This window comes from Pyxicephalus adspersus, chromosome 7 (genome assembly GCF_032062135.1).
Source record: "Pyxicephalus adspersus chromosome 7, UCB_Pads_2.0, whole genome shotgun sequence".
NCBI classification, from domain to species: Eukaryota; Metazoa; Chordata; class Amphibia; order Anura; family Pyxicephalidae; genus Pyxicephalus; species Pyxicephalus adspersus.
The window spans coordinates 44106182-44133119 of record NC_092864.1 but is presented as its reverse complement, the minus strand read 5'-3'; the positions used below and the strand labels follow the sequence as shown (position 1 = coordinate 44133119).

General features: G+C 37.1%; 1 protein-coding gene across 2 annotated transcripts in view; it reads left to right on the top strand.

Moving 5' to 3' along the window:
- Positions 1-13396: 13396 nt before the first annotated feature.
- Positions 13397-26938, top strand: part of FIGN (fidgetin, microtubule severing factor) — a 109346-nt gene continuing 95804 nt past the window's right edge. Inside the window, exons 1-2 of one of the 2 annotated variants that reach the window (XM_072418253.1) lie at positions 13397-13680; positions 14286-14456. In XM_072418253.1, the coding sequence (XP_072274354.1) occupies positions 14432-14456 (25 nt within the window). In that variant the 5' untranslated portion in view covers positions 13397-13680; positions 14286-14431. Of the gene's footprint in view, positions 13681-14285; positions 14457-23282; positions 23436-26938 lie in introns of those variants that run through there. The other variant, XM_072418252.1, reaches the window with a different exon arrangement.

Sequence of the window (26938 nt, the reverse complement as noted above, 5' to 3'; positions counted from 1 at the left end):
AAAAGAGACTCTGACATTTACCAAACATTCTCCAATGAGGAATCTTCGAGGTCTGTATGTTTTTAAAGGCAGTAATTTATTCTGATCTCCACAAGAGAATGGTTGGTGAATGACAGATTAACTGCTTTATAAATAGATTCCATGGGGCGTGATTATAATATTATTAACATTGTGAACACCAGTATTACAGAGCTTAAAGCTGAACTATCAGTAAAAAAATTACAACACCTATTTTTATGGGTGGAAAGCCATCGATCCCTCCTAAATCCCAGTCCATCCTGCATCATTTAGTCTTGTTTCTTCATTCCGACGCGGACTTAATGTGGGCGCCGCCATCTTCTTTCTTTTCTTCCAGGTTATTCTTCCCTATGTCACCTAATCTTGTGCATGCACTTCCGTAAAATGTAAAAAAAAAAGTACTGATCTTCCTGTGCATGCTGGATCACTGAGGTTCACCCATGATGGTCTATCTTTCCCAGTCCCAATGAGCTTTGATAAATCAGGCCCTATGTGTTTGTGTAGGTTTCCTCCTTCCACTTTGTTTTCCTCCCATAAATATGCAATTGAGTTTATTGGCTTCCCCTAAAAAATGGCTTTTTGCTATGCTAATGACATATGATTATTATAGAGACATTGGATTGTGACCCTTTTTGCAGGACAGTTACTAAACATAAATGCTAAACATAAATACAGTAAGCATCAGCTCCACTAAGAAGTAGTAAAAATATCTTTTATCTTCCTAAGTAGTAGAGGGGTGTGTGTACTACAAGAATGATTGGCCAGAATTACAACTTTACAAGTTCACTGTATAAAGTTTGATATGCTTCCCCCCTTGCTTTCCACTGCACAGCTATATATATATATATATATATATATATATTACCCAGAGATGGGTTTATTCATGACTTTAGGAGAGTTTTGGTTTTGTTTTGTTTTTCAGATCAGTATGACTATACTACCAGCTGTAAGATACTTATGAAGATGCAACATGAGCAATACACCATTTTTGCAAATACAAACAATTTTGTATATATATTTTGTATGCAATAAAAAGGATGTTCTACACGATAATGAATCAGTATGTTGAAATTGTACCAGAAAGGTGCTAGATGCAGTATTCCTAATGACACCAAAATATAAATAGAGAAAATCCAAAAAAACGCATTTGTCTAGGTTTCAAGACGCGTTACGGCATTGCTGGCTTCCCCAGGGATGTGCAGCATAGACTAAATCTTGGAACAATACTTATCAGCATTTACTTTTAAATTACATTATAATAATAATACCCTTACATTTAACAATGCATTAACAATGCAAAGTGTATATATAAAAAAAAATATAAAAAAACGAAAACAAGAGGAATGCAAGAAAAACTGGTCGATGACATTTTGTCTCTCTTGTGTTGCTGTTAAATGTTCTAACTTAGTGGTCGCCAACCGGTGGTCTGTGGCTCTGGCCAGTGGGCCCTTTAGCTGAGTCCCTCTCTTAAACCCCGCTGATCATGTCCCCCATATGAACACAACCCGCCCACACTCCCATTGCAGGCTCAGACCTTTTGTTGCACCCACAGGTGTGCCCCAATGGGAGAGTGGGCAGGTTCTGGTATCATGACATCACTCTCTGGGGGAAGTTTCTTCCCCTCTGAGGACAAATGGCTACACATGCACAGTCCGGATTCCATTAATTTAGTGGTCAGTGAGGAAAGGTTGTCAACCACTGTTCTAAATCTTCTAATTCTACCTCACAGTTGACTGATTTACAGATACATAGAAGATTTCTTTGAATTCGGGAACTAGCATCTTCAAACTTCCTATAAAACTGCAGCAAATTGAACAGGAATATGCAAAATAAAATAGAAACTAATTTAGTATGAGTCATAACATGACTGGAATCAAAAATACATCTTGTAATTATTAATTGAACAGGGGCTTAAATTAATCTAAATGTGTAGTAAATAAAGAAAACAAATCTGCCCCCATCCGTAGCACCATAGGGGTGGTGCATAAACTGGACGATGGTTCAGGAATACACTACACGCCATCTTAATGAAATAAGAACATTGTCCAACTTTTTCTAATACTGTTACAAGGAAGAACAGAGTAATGGCTTGTCTATAGTGAGCTTAAAAAAAAAAAATCAATTACATTGCAGAATTACAGCAATACATATTATAAATGTCATATTCAGCAGCAATTATCCATTTTACATTAATTTATAACCACTTATAGAGAGTGTTTTTAAGATAATGTGAAGAAGAGAATTGGTGATTTACTATATCAGAATCATAAAAAGATTCCCTAAATGGTGTTTGCAATTATTTTAAAATGACGGATTGCTGTAAAATATCAATTTTACGCAGTGATTAGATAGATCTGTTTTGGATACACTACACGAATATGTCACAATTTATAACATTTATAAAAAAACATATTACATTTCTGGTTTTAACTCAAACAGCTAAAATGTGCAACAGTTAGAGTATACAGGACATTCATGTTTTTAAAGATTGAGTTTCCAGGACAATGTAACACAATCAGAATATGGTGAAGCTGGGAAAAAACAAACTCACCACTAAACTATTGAAAAGCTCCTTATGACCTTTCTATCCATTTCATGGCGTGGAGAATCACTGGTGCTTGTTGGGTACATTAATTTAGTGGGTCTTGCAAATAAGAACGTAAAGTGTTTGAGAATACCCGAAAATAGGCCTGTGTTTTGGCCACTATAAGGGTTGCTTTACGTACAAGGACAGCTTTTGGTAAAATCAAAGATGGAGGTGTCAAAGGTCTAAACTAGCCAGTGCTGAAACTCATGGAAAAACCTTTTTAAACAAATTGTATAACCAATAAGTAGTTTTTAAATATATTTACATTTGTACGTATTAAAATAGTAGCTAGTGATCATCACAAGTTTCCTTTAATGGGATTTCAGGTTTTAGACTTAGACTTAGAGCAGGGGTGCCCGAAACTTTGATCGCAATCTACTGTTCAATCACAAAGGCAACGCATCTATAGCAAGGGTGTCAAATCTGGCCCGCAACATCCCCAAAGGAATCCTAAATATGAATTGCAGCTGACCTGCCACTGCATTGAAATAGCACCTATAGACAAGCGGCCTCTCTGCCTATGCATTGCCCCTCATTGGACTATTATATAGACGCAAGTAATGCCGGGAATTGTAGTAGCGCCATCACTTGCGTCTTTTAACCAGCGGTCTCACTGCCTATGCATGGCCCCGCATTGGACTGTTTTATAGATGCAGGGAATTGTAGTAGAGGTGCTATTTCAGTGAAGAGAGAGTTCTAGCCACTCAAACCATTAAGCCCGGCACATGACTGTTTTCTTGACGCAGGGAAGATTTTAATTTTGGCCCACTGTGTATTTGAATTTGCCACCCCTGGTCAATAGGGATACTGGGGATGTCTTTCAGTGCATGCGTGAAAAGGCTCGTGTAACAGTGGGGAGGGAGGCAGAGAGGGCGGGAGGGCAGTCTGTGGTGAGCAGTGCTGGGCGGCCAAGTCAGTTCCAGCTCTGGGTCAGGGTTCAATTACTGAGATACCTTTGTACAGATTAGCAATTCTTTTTCTTGTGCAGCATGTCATTCTCCTATGACAGGTGAACTGTAGCTTTCCTGTCACTACAGTTTTGTAGTGCAATGTTTGTACAATGTTCTGCCATTCAATGTCTCATTAGCTTCAGTCACTTCTGTGTCATACTCGGTATATATATAAATATATATATTTAGCATTTTTATTGTTGGTAGTCATTTTAAAGATAGCACGCAAGCCAAAAAGGTGTGGGCACCCCTGACTTAGAGTAACAACTTTTTTCATTTTCTAAAATGAAAACCCAAAAACATTATGCTATGGGATGAAGAACAATGTCCTTCACCAATGCTAACCAATCAATGCAGCACAATGGCACAGTTTGTGTGGTTCCCTTCCATAGCTCACAAAAATCTGTCCTGCCATACAATGGCCATGTAGTTAAAAGCTAAAGCTAAATGTTTCCAGTTCTCCTGGTTAATGGCCATCATGACAAGTCTCATTATACAAGGATGTCTGTCGCATTTTCTAAATGCGTCCCCTCTATCTAATTGCTCTTTTGCTGCTCTCTCCTGTTACATTTTTGGCTATAAGAAAATAGCTGACAGGCCTAACCCATCCAACCTTACCACATGCCATAAACCCTACACATACACTGTATTATTTCTTTTAAGCGTTGTTTGTATTGACCACCATTTTTTACATGTTTTCCTTGTAAAGAAATAAAACAATTCAATGTATATTAAAAGGAATGGCTCAAAACAAAAGAGACAGCAAATATGATTCTCCACTGAATAAAAAGCTTGACACGACTGACACCCTCTAAGGTGACTTGATTCAATTTAACGCTGTGTTTTAAAATGCAAATAGATGTTAAATAAGTCCACCAAAAACAAAATATCCCCACTCTGGGTCAAGTGGTTTAACATTGTTGCCACAATGGATATCTCTTTCCATACTTCCCAGGATTATCTGTGAAAATGTACATTTGTTACAGCTTCTCATTTGTGTGTGCTCCATTGGCCTTACCATATGAATACTGACTTCAAGAACAGCAATATGCTCTAAACAACAAAAGCTACATAATTAAATTTATATATAAATAATTCAATACAAGCTGGACTGGAACTCAAATGTATAGATTGTCTACCTTATAAAGAACATCTAGAAATGGTAATTTTGATGGTTGCAATTGCCCAATTTTGTTTTTCTAGAATCAACATGGAAAGTTGGATATCATGGTAGAATACAATAATGGTAATAGGCAAAGCTGAAATAGTTTTTTTCACTAATGGGTTAGCAAAAATCTACTTTTTGCCTTTTTTTGAAAAGAAGAACAGATCAATTTCCATCTCCAGAGACTTCTGTGAACCTTATAACTCTATATCAGAGTGTGAAATTATTTAGGAATTGTGACCGATAGATTTACTAGATCTGGAGTGAGTTATGAGAAACTTAAACAAAGATCACGTGACCAAGTGCCTAGGCTTTCAGCCACATGGCCAGGATTGAAAAAAATAGTACAGAAGCCCCTTTGTATAAGCTTTTATTGATCATCTACTCAGGTCTAATACACTTACATAGACATACAGTTAACTTGAACTGTTCCCTTTTACAGGTCAAGAAACCCCTGGCAACCTCTGGAGAAACCCAAGGGTTCCATGGTTAAGGTTGGGTTGAGAATGGCTGCCCTAAGTTTCATCACTTCTAAACAGCAAATCATGTACATTTATATTAAAGATGTGAACTGACATTACATTTCTGATTCTGGAAACAATACTAGGATACAGTAAAATGATAAGCGCTGTACACACAGTGCAGTTCAGTTCTATGGAGGAGGAGGACAAGACAGAGTCACCCAGGCCCGTTTTCCTCCATCAAATATAACTGCAGTTGATGGGTGTTGGCGGATTTTCAGTTATCAGAGATGTATACACAGTTGAAGACACAAGCAAACACTAGATTGTAAGCTCTTCTGGGCAGGGTCCTCTCCTCCTGTGTCACTGTCTGTATTCGTCTGTCATTTGCAACCCCTATTTATTGTACAGCGCTGCATAATATGTTGGTGCTTTATAAATCCTGTTTATAATAATAATATTATTGCCATGCCCATGTAAATGTTCTACAACAGCAATAAATGGTTCATAAGAATTTATTTTCATCATTGGATACTTTTTGTATGAAAGATATATTGATCTGGAGCTTGTGTCTGGAGGAGAGATGTTTTTCCTTTTACAGGAACCTAGTTACTGTTTTTGGCTCCTGAAAGAACAAGAGGCAGAGTAATATTATTTTCTCAATTCACACAAAAGCTGATTCAGCCAGAGAAAAGCACAGACAAAAACATTCTTATGTCTGTTGGTTAATTAGTACTAACACAGTCACCTATTGTTTTCTCTTCATCTAGAGGAAGGCTGAGATAATATTGGCAAAGCCAGGGGCAAGAAAAATCAGAAAGTGATACAACATGATGGATGATATAAAAAATATAACATAAATTAATTCTATTTCACCATATAAACATCAAGTAAATATAAAAATCAAGCTCCTGTGATAGAATTGTTCACTGAGTGTTAGAATGGTACACTGCAGTATCTCCACTGTAACCTCAAAGCACTGGAGTCCTGGGTCCATTACCACCTTGGGCAAGCCTGATCATAAAAAATAGAAATGTTATCAGTTTGCAGCGTTTTCCTTTCTTCTTCTTTCTTTTTTAAAGATTTAAACGGGAATATTTAGTGAGTTGTACACATTTTAGTTATAGTATTCAGGTCTATTCTTTTACTGTTTGACTTAGGTAACTGATCCTTGATTATATAGCACAGGGAGACATTTAGTTCAGACAGGTCAGAAACTACTTCTGTTCTGTCTCTTTGGCTAGCCCATGGTGCTCTGTGAATCCCATGCCCTTTTCTTATAAATGTAATTAGTTGGCACAATATAAAAACTGTTTATTCTTGGTATAATTATTAATATAATTAATATTAGGAATAACAATAATAATAATAATAATAATAATAAAAAAATGCAAAACAAAGAATATGCAGAATATACAAATCAGTTTAAAAACTTAGTTAATGTAAACTCTGAGATAAACAAATATATGTATATTTTTATCTGAATCCTTGTGTATTTTTTGTATTTGCTTCAGATCTGTGCAGTCATCTAGAGTGAAATATTTCCTGTAAGAAAGACCACTTGTTGCTCTCCCTCTTCTAATGCAGGATGACTGGTCTTCTATCTGCCCTCCACCCCTCCTGCTGTAATTTCTCGCAGGTAGTCTGTAGTGGGAAGACCCGCCGGGTCCCTCCCACCATTCTCCTCTCTGCACAGGTCATGTGCAATATAAAGATAATGTCAGCACCAAATTTACAAAATGAAATCTGGATTTGCGGAGACATGTGGTGCATGGATTTATATCCTTTATGGTTATAGAGGAACACATTTCCAATAAGGGTTTTTGTATTCAAAGTTCTCCATTTCTCAGCCATCTAACAAATTCGGAACAAACATTTGGTGGCAATATTTGTCCATGTGCTATCTACGTTTGGTTGGAGCTAGGATGGACTGTGACGTCTCTCAAATGCTGGTCCACATTTTCACCCTGACGTACAGGATTTTGATGGAGATTGCACACAGTCATGTGAGTGAAAGATTCTTATATGGGGATCATTTTATAAACATGGCAATTGTATGACACATCAAGCTTTATAAAAAACTAACCGTTCATTAGGATTTACATCAACTTTATTGTAGATTTAGAATTACTCCTATTTCTTTTGTTTTGTTTTAGAGGTAACTTAGAATCTGTTGTGTTATATTTGTTGTAACAGTGCAAAAAAATAAATGCAATCCTTCCATGAAATCCAGTGAGCTTGTACATTCTTGCAGTGTTCTGGGTTATCTCAAGCAACCTTATCAGCTCTAGCCAGTGCTTTCTGTGGCTTAAGGTGCAACGATCGTGTCGTTATCTCTATGTGCAGGATCGGTGCTATACGATCGTTCGTAGATATCGTGCAGGATCGTTCGTCGTTCGTTTTCTAACGATAATAATTGGAAGTGTGTACGTAGCTTTACACAAAACCCTCATACTATGGAGATAAGGAGCCTGAAAAATAAAACTGGCCACTGGTAAGTTACAATATATAAGATACATGTAAATATATTATTATTATCATTATTATTATTATTATTATTAATAAACAGGATTTTTTTATAGCGCCAACAAATATATATAATCCTTTACACATTGAAAGACAGTTACAGCATGTGAGCTCATTTTCTTTGATGTCAATGGTCAGCTGTAGCATAACTTTCCCCAGACAGATATTATCTATTTGTAGTGCTAATTTGCCTCTAAATGCAGTGTTGGCAGATAACTCCCAATAACTACCTTTCATTTCTCTATAGCATACAGAGTAGAACAATAGCTTCTTCATTTAACCCTGTGTCATTAGCTAATACAATTCATACAAAACTATTTCTTTGGCTATAGCGTATGGTAACCCAGGAATATTTAAAAAAAGAAAAAAAAGCGGCTTTTCCAGCGTAACCTGTAATAAATAGCTGACATCAGTCATCATACACGTATCGCATAGCGGGATGATTAGGGGTGTTACAAGTGAAATCTTCTACCTGAGCTACAACCTAAGCCAGTCTAGCTGCTGCTTTGCGCACCCCAGGCAATTCCCACATAGCTGCACACAAATCTAACCCTGCAGGCAGTTTAAACTGAGATCATCCCTGGCATCCACAGCTCCATTCTGACACATGCCATGGTTTAAATGTCACAGTGGGACAACCTATCCTGCTGCCCACCTTCTCCAGCTCTCTAGATAATGTGAATATACAGGTGCCTGCAGGGTAAGCACAAAGGATGTCAAATGTCTAAATGTGCCGAAAGACATAACATGTTGGATGGATGTGAGCTCATAATTTAGATGCGAAACAATAGATTTCAAAATAAAAAAAATGCATTAAAATACATAAATATAGATATAGTACGCCAAGGTTTGTTACAGAGACTCAGCAGCAAATCACAGTCAAATCATCAATGACTGCATTTACCATACAGCGTTTGCAAGGAACAGTGAAGACTCCCAGATATACAGTGTATCAATATTTCCCCCTATGTCAGAGGTGTCAAACTCTGGCCCCCAATGTCCTTTGTCCAATGAAATCATTGATATGAACTGCAGCTGGCCCGCTGCTGCATTAAAGTACCGCAATGGTTAGAGTTAGAGGAAGGGTAAGTGTTGAGGGAAGGCTTAGCGCTGGAGGAAGGGATGGTGTCAAAGGAAGAGTTAGTGTTGTAAGAGGACTGAATGGTAATTGAAGGGTTAATGTTAGATGAAGGTTTCGATGAAATGTCAGTGTTGGAGGAAGAGTTAGTAATAAATGTAGAGTTAATGTTAGATGAGTGACTAGGGTTAGATAAAGTGTTAATGTTGAATGAAGGGTTTATATTAGCTGGCGGGTTAGTTTAAGAGGAAAGGTTACTGTTACTTAAAGAATTAAGGTTAGAAAGGGGGTTATTGGTAATGGAAGGCTAAGTGTTTTATGAAGAGTTAGTGTTGGAAGAGGATTAGAGTTAAATGAGTAGTTAATGTTGGAGTAAGAGTTTGTATTAGAGGAAGGGTTAATGTAAAAGCAATGGTTAGAGTTAGAGGAAGGGTAAGTGTTGAGGGAAGGCTTAGCGCTGGAGGAAGGGATGGTGTCAAAGGAAGAGTTAGTGTTGTAAGAGGACTGAATGGTAATTGAAGGGTTAATGTTAGATGAAGGTTTCGATGAAATGTCAGTGTTGGAGGAAGAGTTAGTAATAAATGTAGAGTTAATGTTAGAGAAATAGAAAATGTTGGGGGAAGGTTTAGAGTTAGTGGAAAGGTTAAGGTTAATTAAAGAGTTAGTGTTAAATTAACAGGTTTGGTGGAACGGTTAGTGATAGTGAAAGTGTAAAGCTGCATACACACACGCAATTATTGTCATTGGAAAGGATCTTTCACTATCGTTTGCAACGACTAATGACTGCACTATGCATGAATGAAAGCTGTACATACAGCACCGTTCTGCTCTATGGAAAGGGAAGGGGAAGAATGTCGGAGCGGCACCCCACTGCTCGCCCTCCCCCTTCCCTTCCATTAGGATTGCTTGTTGCCCATCGTCCGTGTATCCACCAGGACGGTCATTCAGATAGCGGACGCTGTACGCACGCCAGATTCTTGTCTGATATCGGCCCTTATCCGATTATCGGGCGAGAACCATTGGACGTGTGTACGTAGCTTAAGTGTTAGTGTTGAGTCTACAGGGAGGTTCATTGTGCAGGGAGCCCAAGGGTAGGGTTTAGCCTCTGCTTTTGGAACCCTGATTACAGTTGTAACCACCAATACTGATTTCTCTAACTGCCAATTATTACCAACAAAGACATCACCTTTACAAAACTGCTGGCGCTAACATTACATTCACATCACATGGAGGTTCTGAGGTGTCCCCCCTCCTACTATAGGGATTACAACTTTATTATCAATGCTGAATTATAAAGGACACAGAAAAGAAGAATGAAAAGCATAATGTACATAGAATGTTTGCTATCACTGTGTACAACACATCAGCTTTGTGGTGCAGTGATAATAATTATTTTAAAACATTGGCATGTATGTATTACAGGTTTATCTTGAATTAAAGTGCTGAGAGATCAGACACAATAAAGGATAACAGCAGACGATTGTTCTAACGTTCATAAGGCAAAAGAGGGACTTCAAAAGGCCCTGCTGGAAAGTGCTTGCTGGGACTTGTAGTTACCCCACATCTGAACAGGCTGCAAATACAACAACTTTACCCATTTAATTTATATTCACACAAAGCAAAGTGTTAGAAAGTGTGGACATACAAGGTCCCAAAACAGGGAGACAGAAAGAAATGTTACTTCTGAGTACCACTTGAGACAAATGCACTTTTAGGATTAATGAAGAATTGAGCACTTATGGGTGTCAGAAGCACTCGTTATCACACAGATCATTTACACGGCAGATAAATTGTGGGTTGATCAGTAAGACACTGCACATGTCAGAGGATTGTCACCCGATCATTGCTGAATCACCCAGGTTTTCCCATGACACTCTATTTTCTCCAGTCTGGAATGGCTATAATATCTCTTGTAGCTTTCTTGCAGCTGTTTTCTAGCATTGTGCATGCACTGCGTAAACTGTTGGCGCTTTATAAATCCTGTTTATTACAAATAATAATATTAATAACAGCAGACGTTCTATGAGACGTTCCTGTGAGTGAGAAACAATGCAGGAACAGAGCTGGAAGATAGGGATGAAGCTTTGTCCCATCCTCTAACATGAAATGCCTGCACAGGGACACATATTTAAGCAAGTAGAATCAGATCATTAAATGACTATCTGCCTCTCTAAAGATACATAGACATAAGAGAGTGTCACCTAATCATGCCATTATTATCTGTCAGATGAAGAAACATTTACATATGTCTCTGGACCAACAAGTTGGCACCTGCAGTGATCCTACACAGTACTCTACAGATACAAACCTAACTTGCAATAATGATTTGTTAGCACACTGTTTTTTCAGGTACACTGCAACATCCAAGGGCAATTAGCAGCTACAACTCCTTGCAAAATGTAATTCTAAACAGAAGAAAAGAAAGAAATGGACTGCCTGCAACTGCAAGTAAATACACGCACAATTATTTGCAAATACCTGAAAAAAAAAACCTGGCGGTTACTGCTTGTGTTATTGGGCACCCACTAGCAATCTCCTAGCACCCTGGAGTGGTGAACCCCAAGTTTTTAATGACTAGTCTGAACATAGCCCTAATGCATTTAGCCATTTAATATGCACCTGGGCAAAGTAGATTTCCCGATACGCTACCATCATTCCTGCTGATATTAATTTTTCTCATACCCCTCTAGCACTCTATTCACCCGCTAGAATTCGGTACTTCCATAGACATGTGTCTCCCTCCTTTTCCCTCTCTGTGCAGTGATAGGTGCCTGAGCAGCCAATTACCAGCCTGAGGGATGTTTTGCATGGCTTCCTTAGCTTTGTCTTTTTTTTGCCCTGAGTTGTCAGTTAAGTTCTTCTTAAAGCAAGATAAAAATGTGTTCATCATTTTTTTTTCTGTCTTTCCTGAACTAGCAATCATTTCAGTGGATCATTTAAAAAGTGGTGACCATGTTAGTTGATCATTTAAAGAACTGATGATCATATCAGCTGATAATTTATAGAAATGGTGATCATTTTTTAAAGTGGTGATCATGTCAGCTAATCATCATTTTGATAAATTTGGTGATGTGAAAAAATGTATTTGTGTAGAAATAGCTCAATTATGACAGACTATTTGCCTTTGATTAATGAGACCCGCATCTTTCTATCCTGCTGCCTGTGCTGTTTATTTCAAATCTAATAATTTAGCATGTGTACAGCTGTCCACCAATATACCTTAGTGATCCGCACTGCCAGATCAGTGAAAGGCCAACAAATAACCGCTGCTGTTTTCTATGGGGAGGACACAGTTGGACACCTCCTGCTTTCGCTTTCCAGAGAACGGACAGTGATATGTGTACATCGCTTCATCATTCCTACTGTTGCTGAAAATGATCACTAATGATGGAATCCAGTGACAATGATCACCTGTACAAGTCATTACAGTTTCTTAACTAGGGTGATATTTGTCCCACTGGCCAGCAATGTAAGAGGCATTCTTCCCACTGACTATTAAGCAAATGTATGGTGAGATTTGAATACCGTACATATAATAGGGGTTCCTTGGAACCTGAAAGTGTTTTCAAGGGTTCCCTAATATTAAAAGGTGGATAAACGGTACACTAAAGGATACAGTATTGATGCACATACTTGCAGATAGGATCACATAGCATAGGGGGGACTAGACATACCTTACACTTCCTTAGCAAACTGTTCAACAGGGCAAAGACTGGCAAAGTGGGCATCAGGACAAGAAATTATTATATTTGCTTTACTTTTTTTCGATCTAGCAACAGAATTAGTTTTGACTGTACTGTTTGAACAAAAGATACATTTTATATACATTTGCACCCCTGCCACTATTTTTCCAGATATCTCAAATATCTCAGCACCTAAAAATAGTTAAACTCAATCGCTCTGCTTATCTCAAACTATACAACTATGGTTGCTTGTCATATACCCAACAAAAATCTGGGCAGAAGTTCTGGGACAGCCATGACATTCTGCTGGCCACAAAAACCACTCTTGCCACTCCAGTTTTTCCAGCCCTGTGCTTTCTAAACATATGCTATGTCCAAGCAATATCTTCCAGCATCCACAGCTCTGCCCCTCTCTCCCCCAGACAAAAGAGCAGCAAACCTGCTCCAGCCTTACACATGTACTGCAGTAAATCACTTGCAAGTACCCTGCAAAGCCTGTTCATGGATCTAGTAGAGGGGAAAAGGAAATCCCACTGTGTTAGTGTGAATCCATCAATCAGCCATTCTGGAAACACCCCCTGCTGCATGTTGCAGGGATGCTTGTCTGCCTCCTGTGCTGCTCTCATCTCTTATTTCTCTGACAGTCAATGGTGATCACAAGGAGAAATCTGGATAGACTCCTGTCCTTGTACAATGCACTGACTGCAGGAAATAGATGGTGCCTGTCTTGCTGGGCATACTGTCAGTGAGCAGAGAGGAGCTATTGCTGCTAGCAGAGCATGCATACCCCAGGCTGAAGAAAGAGGGAGAGGGAAAGAGAGAGAGAGAGGGGCAGGGACTAGGGGAGTGACCATTGCACATCCATCAGAAGCAGCCTGATGCTTCCACCAGTCCAACCCCCACCTACAAGGAAAACAACATTGCGACCCTGGTGAGGGGGTTTCATGCCAGAAACACAAATTTAAAAACTTCAAGCATTTTTTTTTTATTTTTTTCCTCCTTCCCTTTAAATCTTGCATGCATGGTGGCTGCAAAAAAAATCTATTAACATTGCAGAGTGAGTGTCCTCTGTAGGATTGCAGCATGTGCAGAAGTAGCTGTTTCTAAATCATGAAGTGTGCTTCTATCACTTCCAGCGATCCCCCCATTCATCAGCTCACACAGCAGATCGATGCTTCTGTAACCTATCGCCTTCCAGTGTCATACATGCAGGTAAGTGCTGAGATCTCTTCTTCTGCAGGATCGCCTGCCTGGATCTTTGCATGGAATTGGGTAGGAAATGAAGGGGAAGGCAGCACTAATCATTCATTGACATTGTAACTATTGAGTTAGTAAATATTTACAGGAATCATGCAATGTATATTGGAAGCAGCAGGCATCACACATGGCTGTGTCTGCTTGGCTTCAGCTTGCAGCATGAGTTAGCAATAGTCCAACTCAGTCCTGGTAGGGGGCTTGTTACATTGCAATGGCTGTTTCATTTTAAAGATTATATTTTTTAAAAAGTGCCAAAAAAGAGCAGGGTGTGGCAAGACTTTTACATAAGTTCAGAACATAATGGATTACTGCTAAAGAAAGTTTATTGGTGAGATCTATAGTTGAGAAATATACCCATTATATACCCTGGTGGGGCATATTGCAAAGGGGGATTTACCTAATTTAATAAAGTCTGATATAAGTGCCATTCATATTGGTTATAGTAGCAAACAAACAGAAAGCCTGTGTGTTGTATTTTTATGTTATTTTGTAACAAGTCCATTTTGTGATCCTAGCTGCCTGTGTTGATGCTGCTTTCCCCCTTAATTATATGCATGTAGGTTAAATGAATACCTGACGAAAGGGCCCTCGTTTCAAGACAGTGACATCTGATAGCCAAGAGGAAAAGTGGCTTTAATGAAAATCAACCTTTGGAATTCCTGCTTGTGAAATATCCCATTCCACAGCTTGTGTTAGCAGCAAAGACATGATCAGCAGCACCAGTGTATATGGTATGTCAGTTTTGGAATTTACTTCACATGTGTGTAATATAATAATGACAGCTTAATAGCATGAGCAGAAGAAAGTGAAAGCCAGAGCTTTTGTACATTATCCAATGCAAATGCTCCAGGCTTGGGAACACAATCCTATTTATTTTTCTAATCTTTTTTTATTTTAATACCATATTTCTATTATCATTTATAAATATTTTTTATTTTTTTATTATTATTATATTTTTGTACTGTTTTCTTTTTTTTCATACTGTTGTTACAAGTTTCTACTTTGGTCACCTATTTGTTTAAACTCCAGCTGGACCAGCAAGAGTTAATACAAACAATCTACAGCATGCTAAAACAATCTGGACAGTGTTTTTAGTTATTACTTTTTTTCTTTTGCTTTTTATTTAATTATAACAGTTTCAGTATAATTGGAAAAATCCTGTTTACAACTCAGAAATAGCTGGTGATCGATTGCTTAATGATCTGGTTGCAAAAGGTTATTTTGTGAATGTTGTTTCTTTTTGATGTGAATTTTTTTTCGTACTTTTTAATTGTTGTTTGAGGAAAAGAGCTCCTGACATTTTTTAACCTTTTTTCTCTCTTTCCCATTCACTATCCCCAGCTCTCCATACTAAAGGTCAGTTGAGATAGAGTATGTAGGATTTAGAGGGATTTTTTTAGGGTTTTTTTTTCTTTTTTTGGTTTTAGTGTTTTATAGCTTTCAGAGAGTAAAAATAGAATTGTGATGATTTAGAAGCCTTGTTAGGTTAGATGTGAATTTCCTAGATCTCTATAGAGATTTGAACCAACTGTCTTTGAGATTTTTTTTATAGGTTTTCTGTTTTATTTTTATTATTAAATAACAATTATACTCTGCTTGGAAATCCTGACTTTTTAAAGCTTAACTCACAAAAGGAGGCAAATACCCAGACATTTAATAAAATCTATTTGATTGCCTTTTTGCATTTTGTGGTACTTGTTGACTTCAAGAGATCAATAAGTAGTCTGTTTATTTTGCATGCACATAATCTGTACTGGGAAATGTTTTGTGGAGAGCAAAACCTTTTTCCCGGAGCTGTTGAAGCGAATTTGATTGCCAGATGGGAAATTTCCCTCTGTGATCTTAAAGCTGTAATATATATTCTGAGCAGATTGGGCTTCTGTTGGTGATGAGGAGGATATTACATTTAGAAATTTGAAATCAGCAATAGAAGACTGTACGAGGGGGGTTGAATTGAGAGGATTGAGGTTTGAAGGCTTTCTATTATTTTGCCTGGGAAATAAATGTATTTTATTTAGAGGTGGTGAATGGGATTGTATGGGCATAAATCCACACTTTCCAGGCAGTGTGCTCAATTTTTTTTTAATTTTGTTTTAAAAAATGCACACTTGGTTGCATTCTGAAGCCATAGCTAAACTAATACCCAGGACCGTCACACAACACTATCTGCAAAATGTGCAGGATTAGTGGGAAAAAAATACTCCTAAAGTTTCCCAGGGGTAAATAAAGACTGTTCATTGCTGTGCAGTTCTGGTATTTTGTTTAGGACTGAATAGTTGGGAATTGGGGACTGCCTCACACTCCTGCCTGCTCTGCTGTTGCAAATTAAAAGTGTGTTTTGGTCAGGAAATGAAAACTACAGTGTGTCTTTTGAACAAGTCGTTTATCAAGAACAACATCTATCATGCTGCGACTTGTCAAACTGATCCTCTAAAACTTGGCTTCTATGTGGACACTGCTTTGATGTTTTTTAATCCCAAATTTATAAAACAAGTTGGGAAAACAACATAAGGAGTCACTCTGAGCAGCTTAAAAACAAACCAAACAAAACAAAGACAGAAAGGAACAAAAGTGACCACATAATAAAACAAAAAACTTTTTTATTTTTTAAATACGCCTATTAAAAAATTACTAGCGCTGTGGTCTTTAACATTGTACATCTGCCATATGTAAGGCAGTTTTTATATTTATGTCATTTTTATCTTTTATATCTTTATTTAGTTTAAGAACTTTTTTTGTAAAGGAACTAGTGAACTGCCATTCAAAGATAATTATATTTTATGATCTCCCCATGAGACCTACCTATTAAACAAGCATGCGCTCCTATATTTTGTTGTTATGAAATAAAACATACAGAAGTGTCTTAAGTAGCATAAACATATTTTACGAGTTTGTGTTTTACATTGAGATATCAGTGCTGCTTGTGAATTGGGTGATTTAAAAGCCATTTGTCAAAAGGGAAGCAGTGACACAAATTAAAACCAGATTTTGCACTGTTTGTGTTGTATTAATGACCCTGGAAGCTTATCATGAGACTGGGTGTGCTGTTTCATATTGGTACAACAAAGTGGGTATGCTTAAGCAAATTTAAACGTTTTGTAGCTATATATATATATTTATATATATATAAATATATATATACATTTTTTTTGAATAATGGCTATCCTGACAGTGTTGCGTGCAGGCTGCAAAGCATAGAAGGTGTAGCATACTATAGGGATATAAAGTGTCCTTATTTGTATCAGTTATGTACTTTTGGCCTAGAAAAGATGACCCCTTAACGTGCAAACTGTAATGAGTCAGTGTTTGCAGACTGTGCAAATATACCATTTGCAATGCTTGTGAAATGACAGCAAAGTCACTTCTACTGAGAAAAGTATCTGTTTAGCAATATTGTTTCGATCTCCCATAGATTATGATGTCATGCTAAGCGCTTAGTGTATTTCAATATCTAATTTGCCACCTATAATTAGCTCTGTGATCTTTGTCAAGGAAAATCTGATATAATCTGATATATGATGTCATAATGAATCCCACACACATTAATATCTCACAATAATTTTAAAGTCTTATAATACTACAGATATTAAAGCGATATAGAATAGACTGGCAAGATTTTGCAAAAAAGTTGTGGCAGAACTCTGATAAAGTATTGTTTTTAAAAGCAAAAATATAGTTTTGTGTTATTCCAGTATTATTATGCTTTTGCTTTTTTTATATTCTTTGCTTTTTGTTTTAACGTGATCTTCAGTATGTTCAGTTAAAGCTCCCTTTCCAAGTCTCATTTGTTCTCTTCTAGTTGGAAGCTGGGAATTGTTTCTCTTTGCCCGTTTTGGATTTGCTGTGACTGTTGAACTAATTTTGACCACAGACCTTGCAAGAGACCTGCATGTGTTTGTATTTTAAATTTAGTGGAAGGAAAAATCTGGACTGTCAGATTCAATTAGCGGCAAGTATTCATGCCGAGCTGGGGAAAATGATTGATCTTGCCGCATTCCTAATCAACAATTAATCAGCTAATCAACATAGCTGTAGAAAACTAAAGTCTTGATTCTTCAGCCGCCCATGGCGTAACATGATGATTATCGGTTTGCACTCAGTTTACAATACATTAACCTAGAAAAAAAAAATTGCAAATTTAGAATTTCTCTGGCAGTGTGAGGGTTAAAAGATCAAACTTTGCAGGACCTTCCCAAAGGGACAAGCTTTAAATTAAAGAGTGGTTCTTAACACTTTGATGCCATTGGTGCACCAACAAATTCCAGGGCAACAAGCATGCTAATCTGTGTTATTATTTTCAAGGTATTGATAGAGATCCTGGATTATATCATGATATATTGATTTTTTTTTTTTTCTTTGGTTGGGGGGAGGTAAGCAGCCCTTTTGCACAGACACTCTGGAGAGGCATTAAAGTCCAGTATGCTTCTGATTATCTGCACTTGAATAATTGATAGACCTGTACATTCTTTTTCCTGACTCACTCATTGTAAAACTCCAGAAAATGGATCTACACAATGAGAATTTAGTTCATGGGATAATGAAGCGTTACGTAGAAAAAAAAAAGATATTTTCCCCAAGCAGTACAGAATCCTTTACTGTGATTCCCTGCAGCAGAAATACAGTTGGTTTTGTCTGAACAATTACGGAAGATGTTCTTTTTATACTTCCTTTTATTAAACACAGATAAAAGCTGGACCGGGAGATGTCAAAACAGCAGCTCAATTACACAGACCCCAGAATGACTAAATGAGTACAGTGGTTGGTGTTTCCTTTCTGATCGTTAAGAAAGAATTAATTATTATAGGTCATGGAAAGTGAGGGATTCTGGGACAGCCAGCGTGAACCTGTCCTGACCTCAGCGGAAAGTCTAGGTATTTGCAATTTACCCAATAAATAAAACAAAATATGCTGCACATGACAGAAGCGATAAGAATTTTTTTTTTTTTTATAAAATATATAATTGTTTGCCATGTTTATTCAATGCAATGTGTTCAGCAAAAAAGTGTCTAAGTGTCAAAGTTTGACGCCAGTTGAGTGCTTTTTGAAACTAGCGTTCCCTTTAAAATCCACAGACGATCTAATTATCTATAAAATAAAAAGAAATATCCAAGAAGTACATTCTATATACTAAACCTTTAAAAATAAGCTGTCTGGGGATGTTCTAGAGGTTAGAGTATGTCGGTGGCTATAGGTTTCTTCCGCAGGCTGCTGTGGCGAAAGCGTATCCGTGGTTGGCAAATGAGAGGGAACTTTTTGTTTTTTAATTAATTTTTGCACTCCTTTAAATGACCAAAAAAAGAAAAACTGGTGGCTGCCAGCTAATTTATTTAATCTATTTCGCTGCACAGGTCAGCAAAGTGCATTTCTTACTATAAACAATGCTTTTATCACTGGTATGTATGTTTGTATGATTTTGGCGACGTTAACGCGTCTTAGCTACACGCTTCATGCTTTAAGTTATAAAAATAAAGGTATTTTTAAATGTCAGATTATTATTACGGTAGCAGTCCTGTAGGAGTGCAGGGGTGACAGTCATATTTAATAGCTATTATTGTGTCTGTTGTAGAACCTTTCCCGATATGGTTCTTAAACTTCCATACTTAGGCTGGTCTCTAATTTTTTTTTTTCTCTCTCTCTCTTTCTTTATATATGAAATGCTTGTCCTAATAAAGAATGAGTCTAATTTCCTGCAATTAGGAAATGCTAATACGAAAATGTGTTATAATTACTTCAGCATGAACATGTTGGCTGCTGTTGCAAAGCCCTGTATTCACCTCCTTAGTAGCTGTGTATATTAACTTAGTTCACAGCTAGACACAAACTGCTGCTAATTCTATGTTTTTGTTTTGCCTGAACAAAAGAGGATTTTTTTTTTTGACACTGCTCTGTATGAAAGAATCATTCTAAAGCATGGGATTTGTCACATAATGGACCTAAGATAGGCGAAATCTTTCATGGCAGCATGCTTACTGCAATCCTGGGTTTTAACACATTCACTGCTGTGGCTGAACGTGTTATTATCTCTTCCAGGTTTGAATGTTTTTTTTTTGCCTAGCTGATTCTTTTTGAGTTGTGGCTGAAACCCGAGGGAAGCGCACACAAGCACAGGGGAAAAAAAAGTAACTCCAAGCAGATAGAGACCTTGGCATACATTAAACCCCAGTATTGTCAATCTCCCACTTACTCATTTGGATATGTAATCTAGTACCCCCTAGTAAGAATTCTGCATTGTTGACAGCTATGTATGTTGTTGAATGTAGTTGCATTGCTGAGTGTGAGTGAGTTACAGAACAATTTAGTAGCAATGTGTTAGGTAATGAAGACAGTTTTGCAACTGATTTCAAAGACTACAAATGTCAGATTTTCCAATGCAAGCGTGGAAGAAATTATCTGCGATTTGCACATCAGGTTTACCACCTGATACCAAAGCTGGTCCAGTGGATCTTTCAGCTATTGGTGTAGTTAGTTATAGGAACAGCATCTTTTCTAGTTCTTCTTCTGTTTCAAAATGATTTTCATTTTGCAACCACAGGTTATTTCCAATATGCAGGAACCCTTTTGCACCTGACATTAGTTAATTGGCGTTTTCTTACTACAATTCAGCCTACCTGCTTATTGCATGGCATGTCACTCTTATTGTGTTATTATATGGCCCCCTATCCTACCCGCATATTGTCAGCAATTCACCCTACTTGCTTATTGCATGGCACAGCACCCTAATTGTTTATCACATGGCCCCCATATCTTACCCATCTATTTCCATCAATTCACCCTACCTGTCTATTGCATTACACACCACCTTAATTGTAAATCACATGGCCCCTTTCCCTGCCCATTTATTGATAGCACTGCACCCTTACTGCTTATTACATGACTTTCTACCATGTCTGTTTATCACATGGTTCTCTGTTTATTTCTACATATTGCCAGCACTCTACCCTAGCTAGTTAGCTCATCAACCATCAAGTTATGTACTTATTGGAGTGCTGAAACCTGCACAGTTATTTGACGAAAGTTTGATGATACATGTTCTACAAGCTTGAGCAGCCATTATACATCATACTATCTTCAACACCGGTACCAGTGGGGTTAAAATTTTGCTCAAATACAGAAAAAAAAGCTCAATTCCCCAATTCTGTATGACACTTATGATAGAACCAGTTTGGTAAATATTTCATAAGGAAAATAGTTTTGCATGATACCTGTTTGCAGGAAGAAGGTTAAATTATGTCACATAAAGAAAAGACCTAGAATGACTTCACTTAACCCCGTGCGAACAAGTTAGAGATGCTTTCCCTAATAAATGATTCACGAGCAAGTCTGGCAAGTATGATGCTATAATTTTGAAAAATCTGCCAGGTTTCAATTATTTCTGTGCACATGTCGCCAGTAAACGATCTTCCCATGATATTGTTAATGCTTCAGTATTGTATAGCGCAGTGCAAAGCTAGGCTGATGGCATTCGCCTTCAATCAGATGTGCAAATTTATTAAGGCAAGGAGAAAGTAGGATCAGGATACCTTTAACGAGCTGAAAGCATGTTGCTGCTGGATAAAGCACATCGTCATAATTCATTATTGCATCGCCTACGTGAATCTGCATATTATTTAGAATATACTTTACTTCTTCCAGTGCTCTCTTGTTTGTGATTCAGCCTTCCCTTTTTATATTACAATATAACCTGTAAATTTCTCTTTATATCCAAGAACATTTTGGGTTAAATATCTTTTTTGTGATATTTTCATATTGGATAGCGGAGATACTTGCATGTGATTTTCGGCACTTTCTGTGCTCTGACATTCATCAGGTGCTGTTTTTATTCATATAATAGCAGAGTGGTCATAAAAATCACACCTTACCCATACCGCCTGATAGGTACACAGAGCTTGCACCAGAAATAATTGTTGCATTTGACAGTAACATCCTTATATACCTATAATTTTTGCTTGATCTCCCTGTGGAGGTTTGTTTCATTTGTTTGATTTGCACTTTGTTGTTTTGTTTTATTTTAAATTCTTTTTTAATATCCTGTCAGTGTTATATCATCCATACAAAATAAAAATGCAGGCACTTAAAATGTTATGAATGAAGTGATAATAATATTAGTAATAATAATAATAAAGCAAATAAAATAATATTAGGAATTTTGAATTGCTTAATGCTTGTTTAATAAACCTTCATTAAAGACTAAAAAGGGTTAAAAATAGTGTTTCTTGACCTTTTTTTTACATGAGGGAACCATTGATATAACTTCCAGGTCTTCAGGAACTCCTTCTATAATTACTATATCCACAGCTCACAGTACGTTAGTATGGTGTTCACTGGGATGAATGCCTCTTACGTTGCTGGCCATTGGGAAGAATGTCACCCTACAGCCAAAACGATCATTGGTGACACTTAACCTGAGAGGCACAAATTGCTCATTGCTCAAGGAACCCCCAGCAACCTCTGGAAGACTTCTATGGTTCTACAGAACCCTGGTTAAAAGGTTGACAACATTCACTCATTCTAATGATCTGTGGAGTACTGGGGTTTTCACTTTAAGCCACTCTCTTGGTTCGGAATACAAACCCATCCCCTCTACTTAACTCTAAGCGAAAGGATGTTCTTTAGTGTTCAAAAATATTTGGGAAGGCTGATAACATTTTTTAGGATTCCAGCTCAGTGCAATAGAAGTTACAAATATACTACATTTCTGGCAGGGTCAACAGTTTAAAAAATAAAATAAAACTAATGCATGCAGCACTGGGTTTAGATATATTGTATATTTACCAAGAAAATCATTTGCTCGGTGCTTCTTGTAAACCAGCTTGTTTTTTTTCTTAGTTTATCAGAATAATGTTATAGGGTAAATGGTAACGTCTCACTGTGAATCACCATTATGAATGCAGTAACCAAAGCACCCATCTAAAATCAGAGACCTAAATAAAATGTGCTAAAACACTTCTCTCCCTAGCACTATGTATGCATCATTCTTGTAATTTATACTTCACGTGTAAGGTTCTTACTTTCATTGTACATTCAATATATACTATTTGTTAACTACATAAAAAGCCTTAAGCCAGTTTTGGTCTGTCACTTAAGGTTCCATGTGAGTGGCAGGAGTTTATTGCTTTGACTTGCACTGACTTGCTATTTACAAATGGTAATGCTTTGCTAATTGTATACATATGTTTAGTGCTGAAGGTTGATGAATATGTTAATTTCCTCAGGCAGTTTAAACTATTTGAAACTTTGTCTGCAGCTGCGAAACTACATCGCAAATGGCATTGTAACTTCTAATGTTTGTGTTATTTTTTTTATATGTAAAGTTTATACTATTTAAAAAACACAGGATTATCGCCTGTCTACATAGCTTAGAGAATAATCCCCTTGCAATAGATACATCACTATGATTATTAGGTGAGATGAAGATCAGCTGACCCCAGCCATCCAATTTCCTTGCATGTGATTGGCTATTCTTTGCAAAGGGAGATCTCCATGTTCACTAAGCTAAGTGAAATATCCCTTGATTATGGTGGCTGAACAGCCTGAAGACCTGGTCAGGGGTTGTGTGCAGCCTGAGCCCAACTGTGAATCAACAGGCTAGGATGACCTGACTGTTAGCATAGCGCCTATCATTGGATCTCAGGGAACCCAATATGTAACATGGCCAGACCACCATGTTATGTATAGTTGTGTTCTTGTAGCTCTGGGATCTCCAATAAAAGGTAATCAATCCATCACTTAGCAGCCCTCCACCTGAGCAAGTGGAGCTTAAAGGATTGTACAGATGTCCTATAGATGTCAGAAGATTGTTGCAGGAAATTATCATTTTCAGTGATAGATGAATGAGTGCTGTACACACAGTGTTATATATTATGTAGAAGGGAGGGAAGGGTGAGCGTTCATCATCCTTTTTTGCTCCATTGGAGTACACAGTGTTATTTTCTGATCAGTTGTTCATTATTCTGCCATGGTGGATTGATAAAGTTTGGAGATGTTGTGCACCGATTTTTGGCTCAAGACAAACATGACTGTTAACTTTGGGTGACTTTGGGATGATCTGATGTGTCTGTAGCTTTACTTTCTGCTTTAAAACTTTATTTTTTTTAATTGCTCTTTGTGTTGTGCCATGGGATGAATAAATCAAAAGTGTTTGATTTTAAACGAATGCATTATACAAATGTGATTAAATGGTTTGACATTGGGTATATATTTTCTAAATTGCTTTTTATCTGTGGTGTATAATGCCAAGCAGTATAATGCCTTATGATATAATTCTCATCAAAGAGTTGCAATCCAGCAAAGTTTATCAGGTACATACATTTGAAAATGCAAACAATCACTATTGCCTTATCTAACCATTTACTATATTATCTCTCATCTTTGTAATATGCTAGATGTGTAGCCAAGTTTGACATTCTTTAAAGTGACTCCCTTGCCCGTCATTTTGCATAATCAGTGTTATACTTTACTGTTATCAGTGGTATACTAAGAATGATTTTATATTCACCCTAGACAATAAGTTTTCTTCTTATGGTGGTTTTTAGCTGACTCCTTTTGGGATGGAACATTGATGGTACAAGCCTTTAAATCTAGCCAGATTTCTGTTATTTCCACCCTGTAATGTTTTTGAAGGAGCTGATATACAGAGGTGCATGGGACATAAGTTGTTCAGGTTTAACTCATTTCAAAAGATTAATAAAAACAGAAAGTAGCGATGCGAAATAAGTTCCTTTACTTTTTTTATGTAAACATTTATGCAGGAATATATCTAACCAACAAGAAAAGACCCAAGTTTTTTGTGTTAGTGAATGTCTGTGTATTCTGTTTCTGCTTCTAAACTAGATCCATTGAATGCATTTTGCATGGAGTTTCCATTTACCTTGTTCAGCCTCCTCGTACAGAGCAATTATGCATTAGGTGTTGTTGATTCAGTAGGGAAAACAAATTGTCCTTCGACAGATCCATATAGTGCAGAACATGCACGTTAATATTGGAAAGTAGAAAAACTATGCAATGTTAAGTAATCTATGGAAATAAATTACTAAAGGATGAATCAATATTGTGATCACTACTCTTTGCATCATTGCACTTTGAACAACTTTATTAGGTGATTCCAAGGCATGGTGTGCATCTTGTCTCATATGTATATATTCGCCTAAAACGCTTGCATGATTGATCTATCTGCAAAAACAAAATTACCCATTCGTTCCAAAATGTTTATTACTTTTGGTAGCTTAGAAAGCCAATGATGTAAGTCCTTGGTTGCAGATGTGGAAGCCAGATCGAGCAATGGTAATAGAAATGGAAATATGTTTGTGGTCATGATAAAGTATTGGGGGATTGTTTTATTTTTCACTGAAATCTTTGCTTCATTGTGATGTAACAAAGGGGTACGGCCATGGCAGAGATCATTAGGTAACAGCCACCCGGCCAAAAATGACATTGGAATGGCTCCATGATCAGCTGGAGCTGTGTGCAAGAAAATGGTCCCAACCTCCCTTATTTTTACTGGAATGGGAGAGATTGGGACCACAGTTAAGCCTGTGGTAGAACGCTGCCGCTTGCAGCAGATCTAAAAAGGCCTGAACACAACCTGAGTTGCAGTTCTTTTTGTATATGGGAGCCTTTTTACTAATTTTATTGAGGAATTAAACTACATTCATTGCCACATAATGAATTTGAATGATATTTTTGGCCATTTAATAGTCAGTAAAATTTGTTATAGAAATGTTATATCTTTATTACTGCTCTTAAGATGTTTAATCTGGTTTAGGATAAGCAGAATTAATTTTAATGCTATTATAACTAGTTACAATAACAGCTGGATCATCAATACAGTTCTTTTTTCTCCTTCATGTACTCTGTTGTGGACAAAGCAAATCCTTCTGGCAATGACCAAGTTAAATTTGCAAGGTCTAGTCAATGATTTCATCATTTTTACATCATAGGCGCTCCTCTACCCCAGCACCGGTATGGATCAATGTTTGCTTTGTACAATGTACTATAGAACTTTCAGTTGCTACACAAACCTTTCTTGTTTTTAGTATTGCTCAATACAGGGCTTATTATTTTTGACTATTAAATCTATTTATGATTATTTTTAATTAGCTAATTACAGATATAGATGAATGTGTTTATTTGAACATGTGGAATTATTAAATGACGTGCAGTGCAAAACAAAAATAACAATTTAGTAAGATCAGACCTAATGCTGAAACAACTGGCAATAATTTATTGTTCCAGGACAGAAAAAAAAAGTACAACCAATAAGCTGGACATAGGCAAACGGCTAAAGAATAAAATGAAATACAAGTGAGCTGCTTTACCTGACAAATGATATGTGTTTCTATCTAGTTCTGAGATTCCTGCATGGCTGGAAAGGAGACTTCATGTTTGTCTGCTGTGCATCAGCACAGATCTCCCCTACCTCCCCCTAATTCTTCGGTGAAAGACTAATGAGATAATTGCTCTGTCACTCTGCTTTATCCTGCTATCAGCACAACCAATTGGCTCCTCATGCTGGTTCTCTCTCTCCCAGTTTGATCTATAGCACAAGGACTGAAAGAGGTCAAATTTAGGTACTTAGACTGCTTGCATTATACAAAAAAAATACATGTATTAATGCATGCAGAGCTGAATTAATTTGTCTTTTATATCTGATTTGAGTATTAGTACTGCACTTTCTTTTTGTTCCTCATAATTTTTTCATCTGACTGGCATGGGTCTATTGTGCAGATGATAGGCCTATGTGTATGTTGTAGTAACCTTCTCAGTATGTGTGTCTGTCTAGCAGGCTAAAAAATCTTCTGCAGGTCTAATCCTTCCTAAAAGAATATCAAAAAGAACTTACAGAAAAAGCACAATAAATGTTCTGGTTGATCTGCAAGGGACAAGACTAAACCTTCCATTCTTGTCTTCTTTAAGACATGGATTGACAGTCTTTAGATACAGATGGAAAGTATGTAATCGGTTCGAGTGAGGCACGGGAAGAGTTGAGGATGGATCAACAAGTATATTGGGCACTTATCGAACAAATATAACAAAATTATTTTACCTGTGTATTTAACAGACCAAAAGGGATCAAAATACAAGAAAATGATGGTGAGGACTTATATCATTTTAACTATGCATGATTAATCTTCTACATGAGGGTAATTCCCTCGCCTATGTTCCTATCTCTTGAATGACCTAGCATAAGAGACTGGTAACATGTAGAGAGTTGAAT